The following is a 23,956-nucleotide window of genomic DNA, read 5'->3' as shown; positions in this document are numbered from 1 at the left end:
CCCTCTGACACTGTTCCGTACACCAGAGCGAGCAGGTATATCAGGAGATCCCTCACACCCTGTTCCGTACACCAGAGTGGGCTTTTACATCAGGAGATCCATCATGCACTGTCCTGTACATCAGAGAGAGCTGATCGATCAGGAGATCCCTCACACCGTGTTGCTTATATGGTGGGGTTGTGGTGGGGTGTGTAGATTACTGCAGAACCGTCTCGTGCTTAGGCCCAATGGAGGTCGAGCAGGTCACACAGCCTCTCCTGCATACAAAGACCAGAAAACAAGGAATTTTATGTCAATTAGTTTATTTGCATAAGTGTTTATTTTGGACATTACTCAGTGTGTTATTGAATTGCTTATTTCTGTTATTTAAACACCTTTTTATACTGGCTTTAAATCACTGAAGTTGAGGCATTGAAGAACTGACTGAATACCGGGACTGAATCATTATAACAAGAGGGCCCACTATTGTGGTGGATGCCAAGGACAAGAAGCCCAGCACTGTGGTGTGTCCAGATGACAAGAGATACTGGACCGTTGTGGGTCCTGATGACAAGAAGCACTGGACTGTGGTGGGTCCAGATGACAAGAGATACTGGACAGTGGTGTGTCCTGATGACAAGAGATACTGGACTGTGGTGTGTCCTGATGACAAGAGATACTGGACTGTGGTGTGTCCTGATGACAAGATACACTGGACTGTGGTGTGCCGGGTAGACCAGTGGAAACCATAGAAAGGGTGCAGAGGAGATTTACAAGGATGTTGCCTGGATTGGGGAACATGCCTTATGAGAATAGGTTGAGTGAACTCGGCCTTTTCTCCTTGGAGCGACGGAGGATGAGAGGTGACCTGATAGAGGTGTATAAGCTGATGAGAGGCTTTGATCATGTGGATAGTCAGAGGCTTTTCCCCAGGGCTCAAATGTCTAGCATGAGAGGGCATAGTTTTAAGGTGTTTGGAAGTAGGTACAAAGGAGCTGTCATAAGACCATAAGACAAAGGAGCAGAAGTCGGCCATTCGGCCCATCAAGTCTGCTCCACCATTTTATTATGAGCTGATCCATTCTCCCATTTAGTCCCACTCCCTTGCCTTCTCACCATAACCTTTGATGCCCTGGCTACTCAGATACCTATCAATCTCTGCCTTAAATACACCCAATGACTTCGCCTCCACTGCTGTCCGTGGCAACAAATTCCATAGATTCACCACCCTTTGACTAAAAAAACTTCTTCGCATTTCTGTTCTGAATGGGTGCCCTTCAATCCTTAAGTCATGCCCTCCCGTACTAGACTCCCCCATCATGGGAAACAATTTTGCCACATCCACTCTGTCCATGCCTTTCATCATTCGAAATGTTTCTATGAGGTCTCCCCTCATTCTTCTAAACTCCAAGGAACACAGTCCAAGAGCAGACCAACGTTCCTCATATGTTAACCCTCTCATTCCCAGAATCATTCCAGTGAATCTTCTCTGTACCCTCTCCAACGTCAGCACATCCTTTCTTAAACAAGGAGACCAAAACTGCCCACAGTACTCCAAGTGAGGTCTCACCAGCGCCTTATAGAGCCTCAACATCACATCCCTGCTCCTATACTCTACTCCTCTAGAAATGAATGCCAACATTGCATTCGCCTTCTTCACTACCGACTCAACCTGGAGGTTAACCTTAAGGGTATCCTGTACGAGGACTCCCAAGTCCCGTTGCATCTCAGAACTTTGAATTCTTTCCCCATTTAAATAATAGTCTTTCCGTTTATTTCTTCTACCAAAGTGCATAACCATACAATTTCCAACATTGTATTTCATTTGCCACTTCTCTGCCCATTCTTCCAATCTATCCAAGTCTCTCTGCAGACTCTCCATTTCCTCAGCACTACCAGCCCCTCCGCCTATCTTCGTATCATCAGCAAACTTAGCCAGAATGCCATTTATTCCATAATCCAAATCGTTGATGTACAATGTGAAAAAAAGCGGCCCCAACACGGACCCCTGTGGAACACCACTGGTAACCAGCAGCCAACCAGAATAGGAACCCTTTATTCCCACTCTCTGTTTCCTGCCAATCAGCCAACGTTCTATCTACGTATGTAACTTTCCCGAAATTCCATGGGCTCTTGTCTTGTTAAGTAGCCTCGTGTGGCACCTTGTCAAAGGCCTTCTGAAAATCCAAATATACAACATCCACTGCATCTCCCTTGTCTAGCCTACTGGTAATTTCCTCAAAAAATTGTAACAGGTTTGTCAGGCAGGATTTTCCTTTAAGGAATCCATGCTGAGTTCTGCCTACCTTGTCATATGCCTCCAGGTACTCTGTAACCTCATCCTTGACAATCGACTCCAACAACTTCTCAACCACCGATGTCAAGCTAACAGGTCTATAATTTCCTTTCTGCTTCCTTGCCCCCTTCTTAAATAGCGGAGTGACATTTGCAATCTTCCAGTCCTCCGGAACCATGCCAGAATCTATCGACTTTTGAAAGATTATCGCTAATGCCTCCGCAATCTCCACAGCTACTTCCTCCAGAACATGTGGGTGCATTCCATGTGGTCCGGGAGATTTATTTACCTTTAGACTATTCAGCTTTCTGAGTACTTTCTCTGTCGTAATTGTGACTGCACACACTTCTCTTCCCTGCCACCCTTGAGTGTCCGGTATACTGCTGTCTTCCTCAGTGAAGACTGATGCAAAATACTCGTTCAGTTCCTCTGCCATCTCCTTATCTCCCATTACAATTTCTCCAGCATCATTTTCTATCGGTCCTATATCTACTCTCACCTGTCTTTTACTCTTTATATACTTGAAAAAGCTTTTAGTATCTTCTTTGATATTATTTGCTAGCTTTCTTTCATAGTTAATCTTTTCCCTCTTAATGACCTTCTTAGTTTCCTTTTGTAAGCTTTTAAAAACTTCCCAATCCTCTGTCTTCCCACTAATTTTTGCTTCCTTGTATGCCCTCTCCTTTGCTTTAATTTTGGCTTTGACTTCTCTTGTCAACCTTTTTCCACTTGAAAATTTCTTCTTTTTTGGAATATACCTGTCTTGCACATTCCTCACTTCTCGCATAAACTCCAGCCACTGCTGCTCTGCTGTCTTTCCTGCCAGTGTCCCTTTCCAGTCAACTTTGGCCAGCTCCTCTCTCGTGCCACTGTAATTTCCTTTACTCCACTGAAACACCGACATATCAGATTTCGGCTTCTCTTTTTCAAATTTCAAAGTCAACTCAATCATGTTATGATCACTGTCTCCTAAGGGTTCCTTCACCTCAATCTCTCCAATCACCTCCGGTTCATTACACAATACCCAATCCAGTACAGCCGATCCCCTAGTGGGCTCAACAACAAGCTGTTCTAAAAAGCCATCTCGCAAACATTCTACAAATTCTCTCTCTTGAGATCCAGTGCTGCCCTGATTTCCCAATCCACTCACATGTTAAAATCCCCCACAATTATCATAACTCTGCCCTTCTGACAAGCCTTTTCTATTTCCAGTTGTAATTTGTAGTCCACATCCCTGCAGCTGTTTGGAGGCCTATAAATAACTGCCATCAGGGTCCTTTTACCCCTGCGATTTCTTAGCTCAACCCATAAAGATTCTGCACCTTCCGATCCTATATCACCTCTTTCTAATGATTTAATATCATTTCTTACCGATAAAGCCACGCCTCCCCCTCTGCCTACCTTCCTATCCTTCCGATACACCGTGTATCCTTGGGCATTCAGCTCCCAGAGACATGCATCCCTTAGCCAGGTCTCAGTGATGGCCACAATATCATACCTGCCAATCTGTAGCTGTACAACAAGATCATCCACCTTATTCCTTATGCTGCGTGCATTTAAGTACAACACCTTAAGACCAGTATTTGTTACTTTTTGCTTTGATTTCACTGCAACTTTATTGCACTGCAACTCATCCCAATGGCTACAAATTTGCCCCATCACCTGCCTGTCTTTCCTGACATCTTTACTGCTCACTATCTTAGATTTATTTCTGTTTTCCCTTTCCTCTGCTCTGTCATTTCAGTTCCCATCCCCCTGCCAAATTAGTTTAAACCCTCCCTAACAGCTCTATTAAACTTTCCCGCCAGGATATTGGTCCCCTTCAGGTTCAGGTGTAACCTGTCTTTTTTGAACAGGTCATACTTCCCCCAGAAGAGATCCCAATTATCCAAGAATCTGAAGCCCTGCCCCCTACACCAGTCTCTCAGCCACACATTCATCTGCCTGATCCTACTATTCTTGCCCTCGCTAGCAAGTGGCACAGGTAGCAATCCCGAGATTACTATCCTGGAGGTCCTGCTTCTCAGCTTCCTTCCTAACTCCCAGAAATCTGTCTTCAGGACCTCTTCCTCTGTCCTATCTATGTCATTGGTACCAACATGTACCAAGATAACTGGCTGCTCACCCTCCCCCTTCAGAATATTCAGGACCCGATCCGAGACATCCCGTACCCTGGCACCTGGGAGGCAACACACCATGCGGGTATCTCTATCAGGCTCACAGAATCTCCTGTCCGTTCCCCTGACTATGGAATCCCCAATGACTACCACATTCCTCTTCTCCCTCCTTCTCTCCTGCACAACAGCGCCAGGCTCAGTGCCAGAGACCCGGTCACCGTGGGCATCCCCTGTCAGGTCATCCCCCTCAACAGCATCCAGAACAAGATATTTGTTGCTGAGGGGGACAGCCACAGGTGTGCTCTCCACTATCCGGGCATTTCCCTTCCCTCTCTTGACAGTGACCCAGTTTTCTGACTCCTGTAGCCTAGGGATGACTACCTCCCTGTAGCTCCTGTCTATCACCTCTTCACTTTCCCTAGTAAGCAGTAGGTCATCAAGCTGCAGCTCCAGATCCCTAACACGGTCTCTGAGGAGCTGCAACTCAGTGCACCTGGCGCAGATGTGGCCATCAGGGAGGCTGGAGGTCTCCCAGGATTCCCACATCTGACACCCTGAACAAAGCACTAACCTTGCAGGCATGCTATCTAATTCTACAGGAATGAAACAGGAAAAATAAGTCTACTCACCCACTTACCTCGCCAAACAGATGAACTTTGTAAACCGTTAGCTCATACCGTTAGCTGTGAGAGCCCTGCTGTTCCTGCCTGTCTGGGCCGATTCCCGAAGGGGCGGGGGAGGGAGAAAAAAAGAGTTGGTGCTTCGCTCTCGCCTCTTCCTGTTTACCGCCAAAACCCGTTGAAGCCAAAGTCCTACACTCTGCTACTGCTCACTCCGCTGCCCGCTGTATAGGGTGGTCTCCTTTGTAAACTCTCCACGCTATCCTGTTGACGTCACGCGCCTGCGCAGTCTGGTCCTTCTTGCACTCGAAGAAGTTTTTAAAAAACTGCCTTTCTTCGGAATTCAGCTCCCACAACGCTCTGTAGTCCCGATCCAACAAACAGCCGTCATGTCAGGGGTAAGTTTTTTACGCAGAGAGTGGTGAGTGCGTGGAATGGGCTGCCGGCGGTGGTGGTGGAGGCGGATACAATAGGGTCTTTTAAGACACGCCTGGATGGCTACATGGAGCTTAGAAAAATAGAGGTCTATGGGTAAAGTCTAGGTAGCTCTAAGGTAGGGACATGTTCGGCACAGCTTTATTGTGCTGTAGGTTTCCTGTGTTTCTAACTGAGGTCATGATCTTAAATTGCCTCAAGCAGACAGGCGTTGTGGTGTGTTTTGATGATAATGAAGTTCCTTGTTACTGAGAGGTTGTCCCATGATGAGGAAACTGGTCCCCAGAGTCTCGCTGCCAACCATTCTGGATGGAGGACACTGTGAAGGGGTTCATGTTGGGAGTGGACCTCCGCCCTTCTGTCAGGCCTATTCTGTATCTTTCCTGATGATAACTGATGGCTTGGAATCTGTGTCGATGCGACTATTTATTTATTGAGATACAGAGCAGAACAGGCCCTTCCAGCCGCGCCGCCCAGCAACCCTCAATTTAACCCTAGCCTAATGGGACAATTTACAATGGCTAAATTACTCTCCAACCCTTCGGTCTTTGGTCTGTGGGAGGAAACTAGAGCACACAAAGGTCACAGGGAGAATATACAAACCGCTTACAGGTAGTGACAGGAATTGAGCCTGGGTCGCTGGTAATGTGAAGCGTTGTGCCAACCACTACACTAATCTCTGCCCTCTCCTCACAGGCAGTGATGGGAATTGAACTCGGGTCACTGGTACTGTAAAGCGTTGTGCTAACCACTACGCTAATCTCTGCCCACTCCTCACAGGCAGTGACAGGAATTGTATCCAGGTCACTGGTACTGTAAAGCGTTGTGCTAACCACTACGCTAATCTCTGCCCACTCCTTACAGGCAGGGGCGGGAATTGACTCTTGCGGAGGGATGGGTGTAGTGCTAACCACAGTGCTACTGGGCCACCCTATTTAGAGTCATAAGAGTCAGAGTTATATGGCAGAGAAACAAGCCCTTCAGCCCAACTAGTCCATGCTGACCAAGGTGCCTAATTCAGCTGCTCTATCTTATGGTCTTTTGGTCTTATGTAGGAGCAGAATTAGGCTATTTGGCCCATCGAGTCTGCTCTGCCATTTCATCTTGGCCGATCTCTTTCCCTCTCGGCCCCAATCTTCTGCCTTCCCCCCGTATCCATGAGGATATGATGAGGGTCCTTAATGATGGTTCTCACCTTCTTGAGGTACCACATCTTGAAGGTGTCATCGATGGTAGAGAGGGTTGTACCTGTGATGGAGTTGGCTGTCTACAACCCTCTTCAGCCTTTTTCAATCCTGTGCATTACAGCCTTCAAACAAGGCTGTGATACAACCAGTTAGAATGCTCTCCATCCTACATCTACGGAAACTTGTTAGAGTTTGCTGCCACGCCAAAACTCCTCAAACTCCCAATGAAGTATAGCCACTGGCATGCCTATTCTTTGATTACCCTGAGATGCTCATGCCCAGAAACTTGAAGCAGGCGCAACTTACAAGGGTTATGCCAGGATTTGAAGTGATAGGGAAAGGTTGAACAGGTTACGAATTTTCTGTAGAACATAGAATCATTGAGCGGAGATTTGATAGAGGAGTATCGATAGGCTAAATGCAAGATGGCCTTTTCTACTGAGGTTGAGTGAGGCTAGAGCTAGAGGTCAACGGGTAAAGGGTGCAAGGTGAAATGTTTAAGGGGAAGATGAGGGGGAACTTCTTCACTCGGAGGGTGATAAGAGCATGGAATGAGTGCAAGTGGTGGATGTGGAGTTGATTTTAACACTTAAGAGAAATTTTCCAACGAACGGTAATATAGGGGCCTTTCCTGGTTGGCTGCCAGTGACCAGTGGTCAGTGTTGGGACCACTTCTTTCCACATTATATGTCAGTGATTTGGATGACAGAAATGATGGCTTTCACCAAGTTTGCAGAAAATACAGAAATAGGTGGAGGAGCAGGTACTGCTGAGGAAGGAGGGTGTCTGTAAAAGGATTTAGACAGTTTAGGAGAATGGGCAAAGAAGAGGCAGATGGAATACAGTGTCGGGAAGTGTATGGTCATGCACCTTGGTGGAAGGAATAAAGACATAGAGTATTTTCTCAACAGTGGGAAAGTTCAAAAATCAGAGATGCCAGGGGACCTGGGAGTCCTTGTGCAGGATTTCCTGAAGTTTAATTTACAGGTTGAGTTGGTGGCAATTGCAATGTAGCATTCATCTCAAGAGGACTAGAATACAAGAGCAAGGGTGTAATGCTGAAGCTTTATAAAGCATTGGTCAGGCCGTACTTGGGGTACTGTGAGCAGTTTTGGGCCCTTTAAGATGTCCTGGCATTGGAGAGGGTCCGGAGAAGGTTCATGAGACTGATCTCAGGAATGGAAGGGTTAACATAGGAGGAGCATTTGATAGCGTCTGGGCTGTACTCGCTAGATTTTAGAAGAATGAGGGGGCATCTCATTGAAACCTATGGAATATTGAAATGCCTAGACAGAGTTTATGTGGAGAGGATGTTTCTTATAATGGGGAGTCTAGGACAAGAGGGCACAGCCTCAGAATTGAGGGATGTCCATTTGGAGCAGAGATGAGGAAAATTTTCATTAACTAGAGTCCAGGTATGTCTCGGGATCTCTGTGCATCATCTACTGTCCAGGTATACCTGGGGATCTCTGAACAAGGAGATCACCAACTGTCCAGGTATACCTGGGGAATCTCTGGACATCACTACTGTCCAGGTATGTCTGGTGATCTCTGGGCATGGATGTCACCTACTGTCCATGTATGCTTGTGGATCTCTGGACAAGGAGATCACCAACTGTCCAGGCATACCTGGGGAATCTCTGGACATCACTACTGTCCAGGTATGTCTGGTGATCTCTGGGCATGGATGTCACCTACTGTCCATGTATGCTTGTGGATCTCTGGACAAGGAGATCACCAACTGTCCAGGTATACCTGGGAATTTCTGGACATCACCTACTGTCCAGGTATCTGTCAGGCTCTACAACTGCGTGGTCTCTAACACCAGGTATAAATTGGCACATACTCATCCTCAGGCTTTCTGCTGTAACCTTGAGCTCATTCATGCCAGAGTCCTGGTTATTTCACAGTTCATTGGGTTAAATCTAGAGGATCCCAGGAGCTCCCAATGGCAGGACACCAAAGCCCCTGAACCAATGTCCATCTCTCTGCCACATCAGTCAAATAGATCTGATGCTGACTGGCCAGTGTTATTTTTAGTGGGATCTTGCTGCTTACAGATCTCCTGATTCACTGCCTCCATCACAACAATGGGCACACTTTAGATCAATAATTTTTGAGTGGACTCATTGGGATGTCAGAGTTCCTTCACTACTTGAACTTAAACTTCACGAGTAAACCAAGCTACTCGTCCTTGGTTTGAAGCTATTGGGCTGAATTCCAATACCCAATTGTCTTTGGTAGTATTTGAACTCTTAACTCTTTGGTTTATTTGGGCAGATGCGAGTATAACATCAGCTTGTTCCAAACAGGGTGCAGCGAAAGGCCGCTGGCATATTGAGTAAACTGGAGCCACAAGTTGGACTTTGCAGGAACGCTGTAGCGCAGCAGGATGAGAGTGTGATGAATATTTGTAGCTCCTTGATTTCGCAGTCTTGTCTGTCAACAGAGCTCAATTCACAAGAATCTCTAGTGATGCCATGGTGCACTGAGAACTGCACTGTCAGAGGCATGTTCTTTTGCGAGAAACGTCTAACCGGGACTCCAGCTGACGAGTTAGAGGGGATTCTCACCAGGCTAATGTTCAGCTCGGTGAAGCAGATCGCATGCTTTTAGTGGGATCCTACTGTGCACAAATCACCCCTGCGCTGTCTGCATCACAGCAGGGGCTGTGCAGCAAAAAATGCGTGTATCAATAATCCACAGAAGGCAAATCTTTTCTCTTTTGATCCGTGACCTTCATGGTCTTAAACGCTTGATAGGTTTGCATGTATGGTGTCAAACCCAGTCGACAAGTTAATGTAACACCAGGGGGTGTTTATATATAGAATCCCTTTTAGCCGCAAAAAATGCTCAACCAACCTGCAGAAGAAGGTTATCATAGAATGTTTCACATTGTGCCCTGGAAGATCTGTTGAGACAGGTGGGCAAAGGGTGGGACACAGACAAAGGTTTGAAGAAACATTCCTAAAGAGCGATGGGGGGTAGAGCAGTTTGAAAGGGAATCCAGGAGTTCAGAGCTCAGGCATAGCTGCCAGGGTTGGAGCAATGGGAACTCGGAACTGGGGAACCTAATGGAGAGGGTTTGGGGATGGATGTTGGGTTGGGGCTGGGAGAGGGGACGTGGGAGATGGGGGAATGGAGTGGAATGGGAGGGTGAGGAGATGTTGGAAAACAAGAAGGTTTGTCTGTGGGTAATTCCAGTTGATTATTAGTAACAACCGTGGTGTCATCAACAGCACAAAAATAAAATCATTTCTCTCCCCCCTCAAAAAATAAAAGAATTTAATTAATGAGGAAAAAGCTTACTAACTATTAAATAAAACCACGGGGTCTGTGGATAAATGAAGGGTTAATACTGAAGAACTGTGCTTTTACGCTAGAATTAAAACAAGGTTAACCCTTTATAAACTGGAAAGATTTCATTTTCACAAGAGTTCACTTGCAGTTTAAGGTAAAGATCATTAAAAAAAACCTGTTCAAATTACCTCCAAACCTTGGATTTGAAACGTCTCTGCTGGCTTTTTCTTTAACAGGCTATAAATAAGGTCTCTCTTATTGGTTTGGTTTAAATTTTCTATAAAAAACCAAGGCTAAAATTCCTGTAAATGGGTAATCTTGTGTTAACCGTCCTAAACATCAAACAAAGCCATTCAAACTCAGTGCTTTAGAACAATTAAACACACAATTTAGCCTAAGCAGTCTTAAGAATTAACCATCCGGCCGCTGACTCAACATGGATGTTGAGGGCATTAGGGCAGTGCTTTGGGTCAAAGGTACAACACCACTTGAGGGATTCTTCTTTGCGACATTTCTCCTGGTAGTGAGATAAGGAGTGATTTGTGATTGGCTTCTTTCCATTGGCAACTGGCCAGTCTAGAAATAGAGACAGATTCCCAACTGCCTGATTGGTTGCTGAAGATCTTTTGGCCTCTCACTCATGGGTTTGATGAGTCCTATTTCCTGCCAAGGGAGCCACTTTACAATGGGAATGCTTGAGTCAGTATTGTCATTCACGGTGATCTATGTGAAAGTGGCGGGCAGGTTTCACAGCTGAGTGATGTGCTAGCTGAACCTTGTTTAAGAGAACTCCGAGAGCTTCTAAATCTGAGAGGTACTGTCACATCAGACATTTCATCTGATAGGCCTTCCCCTGAGAGCCTCTTCTCAGAGACATTACTCTGTGGATAAACCACCCCTATTTAAGACAAACCCACAGATATGTATCGGGATTGATATAGATGTTCTAGCAACGTATATCACGGACAGACAAGCAGGCTTTAAACATCAGTACAACTTATTAACACAATATACGGTGGCTCTGTAGGTATCAGAGAGGCATTAGCCCCTGAGATCCCATCATTCCTTAGTGCTCTGGACAGAATTGTTCAAATGTCCTTCAAACACTGAACAAGAGTGTATCTATAATCCTCGGAGAGAGCACACTCATCACCCAAAGTAGAGCGCCATCAGACATCTAAGAAAGAGCACACAGCACCCAACATCCAATGATAAAGCACCCAGCACCCATCCCAATAATAGAGCACCCATCTGCAATGACAGAGCACCCAGCACCCAGTAAGAAGAACCCAGCATTCAATCAAAAGAACCTAGCACCGAAATAGAGAGCACTGGGCACCCTCCGAAGAACAACAAACACCCAATGATAGAGCATCCATCAACTACTGACAGAACACCCATCAACCAAAGATGGATCTCCCATCACCCACTGATAGAACAATAGGCACCTAATGATAGACCACCCTTCACCCAATGACAGAACACCCATCTGACACTGATGGAGACATCAGCACCCAATGATAGATACCCAATCCCCAAAGATAGAGCACCCATCACCCAATAACCGTGCACCCACCCCAATAATAGAGCACCCACCCCAATGACAGAGTACCCATTACCAGATGATAGAGCAGCCAGCACCCACTGAAAGAGCATCCAGCACCCGATGATAGACCAACCAGCACCTAATGATAGAGCACCCATCCCACTAATAGAACACCCATCAGCCAATGACAGAGCACTCACTGATAGAGCACCCATCAACCAATGATAGAATACCCATCACCCACTGGTGGAGCACCCATCACTAACAATAGCACCCATCTCAAAAACTCAAAATACACTCAAAAACTTCTATAGTTGTATCGTGGAGAGTATTCTGACAGGCTGCATCACTGTCTGGTATGGAGGGGCTACCGCACAGGACCAAAAGAAGGTTGTAAATCTAGTCAGCTCCACCTTGGGTTCTAGCCTACAAAGTACCCAGGACATCTTTAGGGAGCGGTGTCTCAGAAAGGCAGCGTCCATTATTAAGGACCTCCAGCACCCAGGGCATGCCCTTTTCTCACTGTCACCATCAGGTAAGAGGTACAGAAGCCTGAAGGCACACACTCAGCGATTCAGAAACAGCTTCTTCCCCTCTGCCATTAGATTCCTAAATGGACATTGAAGCTTTGGACACTACCTCACCTTTTTTAATATGCGGTATTTCTATTTTTGCACATTTTAAATAATCTATTCAATATATGTAATTGATTTACTTGTTTATTTATTTATTATTATGTTTTATTTTATTTATTTTTTTCTCTCTCAGCTAGATTATGTATTACATTGAAATGCTGCTGCTAAATTAACAAGTTTCATGTCACATGTCGGTGATAGTAAACTTGATTCTGATCCTCTCAATGATACAGCACCCTTCACCCAATGACAGAGCGCCCATCACCCACTGACGGATCTCCCAAAACCCACTGTTAAGAACAACCAGCACCTAATGATACAGCAACCTTCACCCGATGACAGAGTACCCATATGGCACTGATAGAGACCACAGCACCCAACGATTAAGCACCCATCTCCAATGATAGAATGCTCATCTCTACCGATAGAGCACCCACCCGACACTGATAGAGCACCCATCTGACACTGATAGAGCACCCATCACCCAATGTTAAAGCACCCATCGCTTGATGATAGAGCAACCATCACCCACAGATAGAGCACCCAATACCCAATAATAGAACACCCAACCCCAATGATAGAGCACCCATCACTCAATGACAAAGCAACCAACACCTATTGACTGACTACACATCCCCAATGATAGTGCACCCATCCTGACTGATAGAGCACCCATTTCCCACCGATAGAGCACCCATCCGCAATGATAGTGCACCCATCACCTGATGAAAGTGCAACCAGCACCCTCACCAATAATAGTGTACCCAACCCCAATGATAGAGCACCCATCACCCAATAATAGAGCACTTATTACTCATTGATGGAGCACCCATCACCAAAGAAAGAGCACCCAGCAATCAATGATAGAGCACCCATCACACTGGTAGAGCACCCTTCTCCAATGATAGAGCACCTTTCCCTACCGATATAATTCTGACCACCCAATAACCGAGCACCCATCACCCAATGACAAAGCAGCCATCGTCCATACCCAATGATAGTGCACCCACCCCAGTGAGCATCTATCCCCAATGACAGAGGACCCACCCTCAATGATAGCACACCCTTCACCTGATGAAAGTGCATCCAGCACCCAAATAGAGCATCCATGACCCATTGATAGAGCAATCATCCCCAATGACAGAGCAATTGGCACCCAATCATAGAGCACCCAGCTACCACTGATAGAACTCCCATCACCCAATGATTGAGCTCCCACCCTTCTCCAATGATAGAGCACCCATCACCCGGTGATGGAGTATCTTGCACCCAATGATAGAGATACAAGAACACCCATCTAAATGCCACTGAACACAAAAAGAACATCCATCAGTGATATGCAGAGCACCCCAGATCACCCACAAATCACACATGGGGCACCCATCAAACCCCTCCACCTCTGTCCCGTCACCCGTTGATACAAGACCCATTAAACAGGTGGTACCTATCAAAGTAATGAAGCAGGGCAGCTCACATCTTCTGCACTCTCTCCAAATCCATCTCTCCATCTTCTCTCTCAGTAATGGGGCAACCAGAACTGGAGATGACACTCCGGGTGTATCATAAAGCTGCAGTTTCTGTACCCAGTACTCAGACTGATGAAGGGAAGATTGCTGACGTTTCTTTAGCACTCTGTCTACCTGTTACGTTTTCAGTGAGCAACAGAGCTTCACCCCACAATCCCTCGGTACGTTCATGCTCCGAAGGGTCCTGACTTCTACTCTCCAACCAAACTGCAACATCTCACGTGTGTCCAGATCAAACTCTGTTGGCAAGGTCTCTGTCCATATTTTTGACTGATCTATACCCTAAGCACAAGAGATTCTGCAAAAGCCTGAAATTCACATCAACACACACACACACACACACACACACACACACACACACACACACACACAAAATGCTGGAAAACCCAGCAGGTCAGGCATCTATGGAGGGGAAGAAACAGTTGATGTTTCGGACTGAGACCAACTGGATTCCTTTCCATACTTATTCCCACATTCTCATCAACTCACCCCAGATTCTACACACTGTAGCACAATTCACAATGGCTGATTAAGCTAACAACCCCACACATCTCTGGAAAAATACACATAGTTACAGGGAGAAAGTACAAACTCCACACAATCAGGACCCAAAGTCCAGGGTTGGACCCGTGTCACTGGAACAGTCAGGTAATAGCACTGACTGCTGCACTGAGGTGGCCCTGGCATAGCGTGCAGCCCTCACCAATTGTTCCGGGCCACAGTGGGTGTCTTGCTGGTTCAGCTAGTCCGAGTCCATCGGAGGGCCGAGCACAAACATCCAGGCAGTACCGTGGGAACATCATAGGTGGACAGATGAGGCGACTAGTCACTAATTTGGAAAAGGGCAGGAAATTTGTGCTGGTGCTCTGGCTGAAGTTTATACCACTCCAGAAACCAGGGACTAGTTCTCACATTACTCTTGGTGGAAGCCTGTTGAGTCCCTTACACTTCAAGAGTTTCCAATGGGTCACAAAGTAGTTGGCCTTGACTTATAAAATGCACCCCCTACCGACAATAACTGGGGGCTTAGAAGTCCGGTTTGGTTCCTCCTGAGAGGAGAAGGTTGAAGAGGAATCTCCACAGTGGTCAGCGGCCTGGTGGCTAATCTTTTAACTTTGACCTTTCACCTGAAGCGTTAAGTGTTAACTGTTGACCTTTGACCTTGCAGATTTTAACTGCTGAAATGTCTCTTTAAACCTTAAAGGCAACTATGATAACGAGCGGCTGGCGATTGCTAGACAGCGAATTCCATATCGTCTTGGTCGGGTAGTAGACGAGTGGCTACTCGACAAAGGTAAAAAAAATTAATTAAAAGCTTTTAACATTTAAAAAAGGAGTCACACACCGTAACAAAAAAACTTAACTTTAACTTAACCCAATCATAATTCTATTTTAATTCTTTTAAATGCTAAAACATCAGTAAAATTAAACAAGCCATTTAAAACCTGTTTTAACTGTAGCTGAGTTTACACGTTGATCATTGTTGGTAAGCCTGCTTTTGTCTCTTTTCCTGTCCTATTGTGTTAATGCTCCCAGTTGCTGTCTGGTGGTTGAAGGGAAACCATTCTGTGAGGTTTCTGTGGAAGCCATTTTGATCTTTGGTTCTTGGGAAAGTGTGTCAGCTTCTCCACACCATGCATTCCTCTACAGATTATGCGGGACAGGACAGGGGGCAGATCTTCCACCGCCCACTATATAAACTCCCTTCTCCCACAGTCTCCCCTCTGTTCCCTTCTCCTACCCTCTACCCTCTGCTCCCTTCTCCTACCATCTCCCCTCACTCCCTTCTCAGTGGGGGTGATGTTGCTCTGTTGGTAAAAAAAAATTAAACAAATCTTGAGGAAGAGATGACACAGGATCATAAGGTGTTGAATCATTGTGGAGAGAACTAAGAAACTGCAAGGGTAAAATGACCCTGATGAGAATTATATACAGAATTCCAAACAGTAGTAAAGATGTGATCTACAAATTACAATGGAAGATAGAAAATGCACGTCAAAAGGACAATGTTACGAAGGTAAACACGAGGAAATCTGCAGATGCTGGAAACTCAAGCAACACACATCAAAGTTGCTGGTGAACACAGCAGGCCAGGCAGCATCTCTAGGAAGAGGTACAGTCGACGTTTCGGGCCGAGACCCTTCGTCAGGACTCGGCCCGAAACATTGACTGTACCTCTTCCTAGAGATGCTGCCTGGCCTGCTGTGTTCACCAGCAACTTGATGTGTGTTGCTTGACGTTACGAAGGTCATGGGGCGATTTCAATATTCAGGTAGATTGGGAAAATCAGATTGGTGCTGGATCCCAATGGGGGAGTTTCTAGAATGCCTATGAGGTAATTTTTTAGAACAGCCCGTGGCTGAGCCCACTAGGAGATCAGTTATTCTGGGTAAGGTGTTGTGCAGTGAACCAGAATTGATTAGACAGTCTAAAGTAAAGGAACCCTAAAGCCAGTGATCATAATATGATAGAATTCACCCTGCAATTTGAGAAGGAGAAGCTGAAGTCAGTTGTATCAGTCTTACAGTGGAGTAACAGGAATTACAGAGGCATGAGAGAGGATTTGGCCAAAATTGATTGGAAAAGAACACTGGCAGGGATGACGGCAGTCAGCAATGGCTGGAGTTTTGAGAGCAATTCGTAGGGCACAGGATATATACATCTCAAAGAGGAAGAAGTATTCTTAAGACAAAGACAACATAAAAACCAAAGGGAGGGCATGTAATAGAGCAAACATTAGTGGGAAGTTAGAGGACTGGGAAGCTTTTAAAAGCCAATAGAAGACAACTAAAAAAGTTATAGAGAAGGAAAAGATGGAATACGAAGGTAAGCTAGCCAATAATATTAAAGAGGATACCAAAATTTTCTTCAGATATATAAAGTGTAAAAGAGTGGTGAAAGTAGATATCAAACCATTGGAAAATGATGCTGGAGAAGTAGAAATAGGGGACAAGGAAATGACAGGAAGGTGAATAAATATTTTGCATCAGTCTTCACTGTGGAAGACACCAGCAGTGTGCCGGATATATGAGACTGTCGTGGACGGAAGTATGTGAGACTACCATTACTAGGAAGATGATTCTTGTGAAGCTGAAAGTAGATAAGTCACCTGGATCAGATGGTATACACCCCAGGGTCCAGAAAGAAATGGCTGAAGAGATTGTTGAGGTATTTGTAATGATCTCTCAAGAATCACTAGATTCTGGAATGACTGCAGAAGACTGGAAAATTGCAAATGTCATTCCACTCTTCAAGAAGAGAGAGAGAGGCGAAGAAAGGAAATTATAGGCCAGTTAGTCTGACCTTAGTGGTTGGGAAGATATAGGAGTTGATTGTTAAGGATGTGGTTTCAGGATACTTGCAGGCACATGATAAAATACGCCAAGTCACCATTAAGGGAAAATCGTGTCTGACCAATCTGTTAGAACTCTCAGAGAAAATAACAAACAGGAGAGACAAAGGAGAATTGGTGGATGCTGTGTACTTGGATTTTCATAAGGCCTTTGACAATATGCTGCACATGAGGCTGCTGAACAAGTTAGGAGCCCGTGGTATTACAGGAAAGATACTCGCATGGATCGAGCATTAGGTAATTGGTAAGGGGCGAACACTGGGAATAAAATGAGTCTATACTTGTTGGCTGCCAGTGACTAGTGGTGTCCCACAGGGGTCTGTGTTAGGACATCTTACTTTTATGATGTATGTCATTTATTTGGTTGACTAAATTGATGGCTTTGTGGCTAAGTTTGTGGACAATATGAAGATTGATGAAGGGGCAAGTAGTTTTGAAGAAGCAGAGAGGCTACAGAGGCTAGAGGCTAAATTTAGACAGTTTAGGAGAATGGGCAAAGAAATGGTAGATGGAATACTGTGTCAGGAAGTGTATGGTCATGTACTTTGGTAGAAGAAATAAAAGCAAAGAGTATTTTCTAAGTGGAGAGAAGATTTAAAAATCTGAGGTACAAAGGGACTTTGGAGTCCTCATGCAGGATTCCTTAATGGTCAGTGTGCAGGTTGAGTTAGTGGTGAGGAAGGCAAATGCAATGTTAGAATTCATTCTGAGGGGACTAGAAAATAAATGCAAGAATGTAATATTGAGGAATTTTAAAGCACTGGTAAAGCCTCAATTGGAGTATTGTGAACAATTTTAGGCCATTGTCTAAGAAAAGATATGCTAACATTGGAAAGGATTCAAAGGACATTCATGAAAATGATTCTGGGATAGAAAGACTTGTCATATGAGGGACATTTGATGGCTCTGGGCATCGACACACTAGTATTCAGAAGAATGAGGGAGGATCTCATTGAAACCTCAATAGGGTGGACGTGGAGACTATGTTTCTTATGCTGAGGGGGAGTCTAAGATGAGAGGACGTGTGTGAATTTGTTGCCTCAGGTGGCCGTGGAGGCCAAGTCATTAGGTATATTTAAGGCAGAAGTTGATAGATTCTTGGTTAGTCAGGGCATGAAGGGATATAAGGAGATTGGCGCTGAGAGGAAAAATGGATCAGACATGATTAAATGGAAAAGCAGACTCAATGGGCCAAATGGACTAGTCCTCCTCTTATAACTTATGGTCTTAGAATAAGCTCATCCCCTCCCTTCTCCTACCCCACTCCTCCCATCCATTCACCCATTCCCCTCCCTTCCCTCCTCCTAACTACTCCCCACCTTCCTCCTTCCCTTCATATACCCCTCCCCTCCTCTCTCTTGTCCTACCCCTCCTTCTCCTGTCCCCTCCCCTCCCTTCCTCTCCCTTCTCCAACCCCTCCCTTCCTCCCTTCTCCTAACCCCTCACCTCACATCTCCTACAGCTCCCCTCCACTCCTTTCTCTTAACTCGTCCCTTCTCCTAACCTCCCCTCCCTCCTCCTACCCCCTCCCTGCTCTTCTCCTAACCCCTCCCCTCCCTTCTTCTACTCACCCCTCCCCTCCCTTCTTCTACTCCCTCTCCTCCTTCCCTTCTCCTACCCATCCCTGCTATTCCCCTCTCCTACCACTTCTCCTCCTCTCCCACCACTTCTCCTCCTCTCCCTTCTCCAATCCTCCCTTTCTCCTTCTCCTAACCTCTCGCCTCACATCTCCTACTGCTCCCCTCCCTTACTTTCTCCTCTCCTCCCTTCTCCTACCCTCCCTCCCCTCCTTCTCTTAAACCCTTCCCTCCCTTCTCCTTCCCCTCCCCTCCCTTCTCCTTCCCCTCCCCTCCTTCCTTCTTCTTGCCCCTCCCCTCCCTTCTCTTCTCCTGACCCCTGGCCTCCACCACTGGGTCTCACTGCTGATGTCAGTTCCTTTTCTCAGCCCCACTTGATTACAGCAGAATATCTTGAATGTGCTCATTGGATCCTTTGGGAAGTGGGGTTTGTGAGCAGGATTTAGAGCTCTCAGCGTCGGTGAGTGGATCGATGAACAGATATTGTGATCATGGCTGAGAGATGTACTGAAGCAGTTCTCACTCTCCCTCCGGTGGAGTTTTAACCCCCCAGCTGGACAGAAGGCACATGTATCGAGGATGAGAGGGCAACATTTGATGTTCGCGTAGAGAGAACATCTCTCTGTTTGAGAGATGCTCCCTCACAGTCCAGGAGATCCCAATTCGATTCTGATGTCTGTGTGTGGAGATTGCATGTTCTCCCTGGGTTTTCCCCGGGTGATCCGGTTCCACATCCCAATGACGTGAACTGGTCCCCAATGCAGGTTTAGAATCCGGGGTTAGCTGGTGGAAATGTGGATGGAATGCAGATGCTCGTGAGCCACAGAGACTTGATGCACCAACTGGCCTGCTCTGTTGGAATTGGAGATATTTGGAGACGATGGCAGCTCACCCAAACGGGAAATGCACCCGCACTGACCCACAACTATCTTCTAGGTGTCCAGTGTCTACAGTATGGATTCCCCTGCTGTTCTCGAGCTGATCACTGCGGAGTCACCTGCTGTTCTCAAGCAGGTACAGACCGGCAGAGGCTCGGAGGCTAGGTTTCTCTCTGCCTCAGAGGCAATGCGGAAAACGTCAAGACCGATGGTACTGAAGAAATGCTATATGTGGGAGGAGACAGGGTCTGCCAAGACGATACCTTAAATCCCCCGTCAGTCCAGAAGAAGGGTCTCAGGCCGAAACATTGACCCCACTTAGTTCCTCCAGTCATCTGTTTCCTTGCTGCAGGTTCTGCCATCTGCAGGCCCTTGTGTCTTTTAAGCTCCCTGTCTTCTCTGGATTGTATGGACAGCACCCCAGGGCACAGGGTCTGTCGGATTTGAGGGGACATATTGCACAACCATTCTGTATCATAAAGGAACAGATGTCGCAGATGGGTTTGTGAGAGTTTGCCTGTGAAATTGTCTTTTGAGAGTGACGTACTGACTGAAAGGAACCATACCTTCTCTGGCAATATACAGAATGCGGAAAGAACTCAGCAGGTCAGGGAAATGAACAGTAAATATTCTGGGCCAAAGCTTTTCACTGGGACTTTCTTATGTCAGCCAGCAGTCCAGATTGATAGATATATAGATACCTTATTGATCCCAAAGGAAATTACAGTGTCACAGTAGCATTATTAGTGTACAGATACACAAATATTAAAAGAAAAGTAAGAAAGAATAAAAACTAAGTTACCACAAACAGTCTAACAGGAGGAGATCATCACTTCCCCAGCTATAGGTTGACTCATTTTAGAGCCTAATGGCTGGGGGTAAGAATTACCTCATGTTGAAGCAGCGCAATTGTCTTAGTCTTTGACTGAAAGTGTTCCTCTGTTCAGCCAAGGTGCCATGCAGAGGGTGAGAAACATTGTCCAGAATTACCAGGATTTTCTATAGGGTCTTTTGTTCTACCACAGCCTCCAGTGTGTCCAGTTTGACTCCTATAAAAGAGCTAGCCTTTCTAATCTGTTTATTGAGCCTGTTGGCATCACCCGTGTTGATGCCATTGCCCCAGCACACCATCACATAGAAGACTGTACTGGCAACAACAGAGTGGTAGAACATGTGAAGGAGAGGTCTGCACACTCCTAAAGACCTCAGTCTCCTCAGGAGGTAGAGGTGACACTGGCTGTTCTTGTACAGAGCCTCTGTGTTGGTGCTCCACTCAAGTCTGTCTCCCAGGTGCATCCCCAGGTACTGGTAGGTCCTCACCACGTCCACGTCCTCAGCATCAATAGTGCAGGCTTACTCTTCCAAAAGTCTCCTTTGTCTTACTGATGTTGAGCTGCAAATGATTCAGCTTGCAAGGTTCAACAAAGTCCTCCACCAGGGCCCTGTGTTTGTCCTCCTGTCCTCCCTTAATTAACCCAACTATTGCTGAGTCATCAGAGAATTTCTGCAGGTGACATGACTCAGTGTTGTATCTAAAGTCTGAGGTATACAGGGTGAACAGGAAGTGGGGCAATACAGTCCCATTTGAGGCTCCAGTGATGCTTATAGCCTTGTCTGACACACAGCTCCAAAGCCGCACAAACTGTGGTCTGCCAGTCAGATAGTCCATTATCCAGGATACAATGGAAGTGCCAATCTGCATTGAACAGAGCTTTTCCCCCATGAATGAGGGCTGTATGGTATTGAAGGCACTGGAAAAATCAAAAAAACACAATCCTCACAGCGCTGCCCTGCTCATCCAAATGGGAGTAGGCTCTGTTCAGCAGGTACATGACAGCATCGTCGACTCCAATGTGCTCCTGGTAGGCAAACTACAGGGGATTGAATGCTGGTCTGACCAGGGGTTGGAGTTGAGCCAGGACCAGCCTTTCAACGGTCTTCATGATATGTGAGGTCAGAGCCACTGGACGGTGGTCATTCAAGACTTTCGGTTGGCCTTTCTTGGGTACTGAGTCCACATGTGATGTTCTCCACACAGTCGGGACCCTTTCCAGGCTGAGACTCAGATTGAAAATACACTGGAGAACTCCACACTCCTTCAGGACCTTGGGGTTCACTCCATCCAGTCCCCATGCTTTGCCGTGTCTGAGTTTCCCCAGAGCCCTTCTCACCTGCTCAGTAGTGAAGGAGAGTCCATGATGACTGGGGAGCTGGTGGAAGGTGGCTGCTGGAGGGGTGAAGATTGGGACGATAGCAGTTGCTATGTGGAGGTGTGGACGATAGATGCAGGGCAAGGAGGGGATGTAGACAGTGGTAGCCTGTGTTGTTCATCCACATGTTGAACTGGAGTGGGGAGGCGTTGATGCTGAGGGAGGTTTGGGTACCTATGCTCCTGGGCTGGTGTGCTGAAGGGAGTGTGAACAGGAGGCCAATTGTCAAACCGACTGAAGAATTGGTTTAACTCATTAGCCCATTCACGGCTGCATTTCATAAGCCCATAAGGTATAGGAGCAGAAGCAGGCCATTTGGCCCATCAAGTCTGCTCCGCCATTCAATCATGTGCTGATCCAATTCTTTCAGTAATCCCCACTCTCCTGCTTTCACCCGATACCTTTGATGCCCTGGCTAATCAAGAACCTATCTGTCTCTGCCTTAAATACACCCAATGACTTGGCCTCTGCAGCTGCTCGTGGCAACAAATTCCACAGATTTACCATCCTCTGACTAAAGTAACTTCTCCGCATGTCAATTCTAAAAGGACGTCCTTCAATCCTGAAGTCGTACCCTCTTGTCCTAGAATCCCCCACCATGGGAAATAACTTTGTTATATCTAATCTGTTCAGGCCTTCTAACATTTGGAATGTTTCTATGAGATCCCCCCTCATTCTCCTGAACTCCAGGGAATACAGCCCAAGAGTTGCCAGACATTCCTCATACGGTAACCCTTTCATTCTCGTGAATCTTCTCCGAACCCTCTCCAATGTCAGTATATTCTTTTTAAAATAAGGAGCCAAAAACTGCACACAATACTCCAAGTGTGGTCTCACGAGTGCCTTACAGAGCCTCAACATCACATCCCTGCTCTTATATTCTATATCTAAAACTGAATGCCAACATTGCATTTACCCTCTTCGCTACCGACTCAACCTGGAGGTTAACCTTTAGGATATCTTGCACAAGGACTCCCAGGTCCCTTTACATCTCTGCATTTTGAATTCTCTCCCCATCTAAATAATAGTCTGCCCGTTTATTTCTTCCACCAAAGTGCATGACCATACACTCTCCAATATTGTATTTCATTTGTCACTTCTTTGCCGATTCCCCTAAACTATATAAGTCTCTCTGCAGGCCCTGTTGCCTCAACACTACCCGCTCCTCTACCTATCTTTGTACCATCTGCAAATTTAGCCACAAGTTCATTAATACCATAGTCCAAATCACTGACATACATTGTAAAAAGCAATGGTCCCAACACCGACCCCTGTGGAACTCCACTGGTAACCGGCAGCCAGTCAGAATAGGATCCCTTTATTCCCACTCTTGTTTTCTTCCGATCAGCCAATGCTCCACCCGTGCAAGTAACTTCCCTGTAATTCCACGAGATCGTATCTTGCTAAGCAGCCTCATGTGCGGCCCTAATGCGAGACCTTCTGAAAATCCAAGTACGCTACATCTCTTTTGTCTACGCTGCTTGTAATTTCCTCAAAGAATTACAGTAGGTTTGTCAGGCAGGATTTTCCTTTCAGGAAACTATTTTGGCTTTGGCCTATCTTGTCATGTGCTTCCAGGTACTCCATAATCTCATCCCTAACAATCGATTCCAACAACTTCCCAACCACTGATGTCAGGCTAACAGGTCTGCCTCCCACCCTTCTTAAATAACGGAGTAACATCTGCAATTTTCCAGTCATCTGGTACAATGCCAGAACCTATTGATTCTTGAAAGATTATCGTTAATGCCTCCGCAATCTCTGCAGCTACTTCCTTCAGAACCCGGGGGTGTATTCCATCAGGTCCAGGAGATTTATCCACCCTCAGACCATTAAGCTTCCTGAGCACCTTCTCAGTCTTAATTTTCACTGCACAAACTTCACTTCCCTGACACTCTTGAATGTTCTATATACTGCAGACGTCTTCCACTGTGAAGACTGATGCAAAATACACATTCAGTTCCTCTGCCATCTCTGCATCTCTCATTACAATATCTCCAGCGTCATTTTGTATTGGTCTATATCTACCCTTGACTCTCTTTTACCCTTTATATACTTAAAAAAGCTTTTAGTATCTTCTTTGATATTAGTTGCCAGCTTCCTCTCATAATTCAACTTTTCCTTCCGAATGACCTTCTTAGTTTCCTTCCCAATCCTCCATCTTCCCACTAGCTTTGACTTCCTTGTATGCCCTCTCTTTTGCTTTCACTCTGGCTCTGACTTCACTTGTCAGCCACGGTAGTGTCCTTCTTCCCTTTGAAAATTTCTTCTTAATTGGAATATATCTGTCTTGCACTT

The 23,956-nt window shown here is 46.0% G+C and overlaps 1 protein-coding gene across 21 annotated transcripts in view; it reads left to right on the top strand.

Annotated features, from left to right (window-relative positions):
• The window catches only part of LOC134339799 (neurexin-2-like), a 1,323,723-nt gene that overhangs the window by 1,175,250 nt on the left and 124,517 nt on the right, over positions 1-23,956 (top strand). For 14 of the 21 annotated variants that reach the window (XM_063036594.1, XM_063036593.1, XM_063036589.1 and 11 more), the window contains one exon: positions 14,846-14,935. The exons of the other annotated variants lie outside the window; for them this stretch is intronic. In XM_063036594.1, coding sequence (XP_062892664.1) covers positions 14,846-14,935 — 90 coding nt within the window. The remainder of the gene's footprint in view (positions 1-14,845; positions 14,936-23,956) is intronic. 21 annotated transcript variants of the gene reach the window in all.

The sequence above is a fragment of the Mobula hypostoma genome, chromosome 30 (assembly GCF_963921235.1).
Source record: "Mobula hypostoma chromosome 30, sMobHyp1.1, whole genome shotgun sequence".
Classification (NCBI taxonomy): Eukaryota; Metazoa; Chordata; class Chondrichthyes; order Myliobatiformes; family Myliobatidae; genus Mobula; species Mobula hypostoma.
This window is presented reverse-complemented; position numbering and strand designations above follow the sequence as displayed.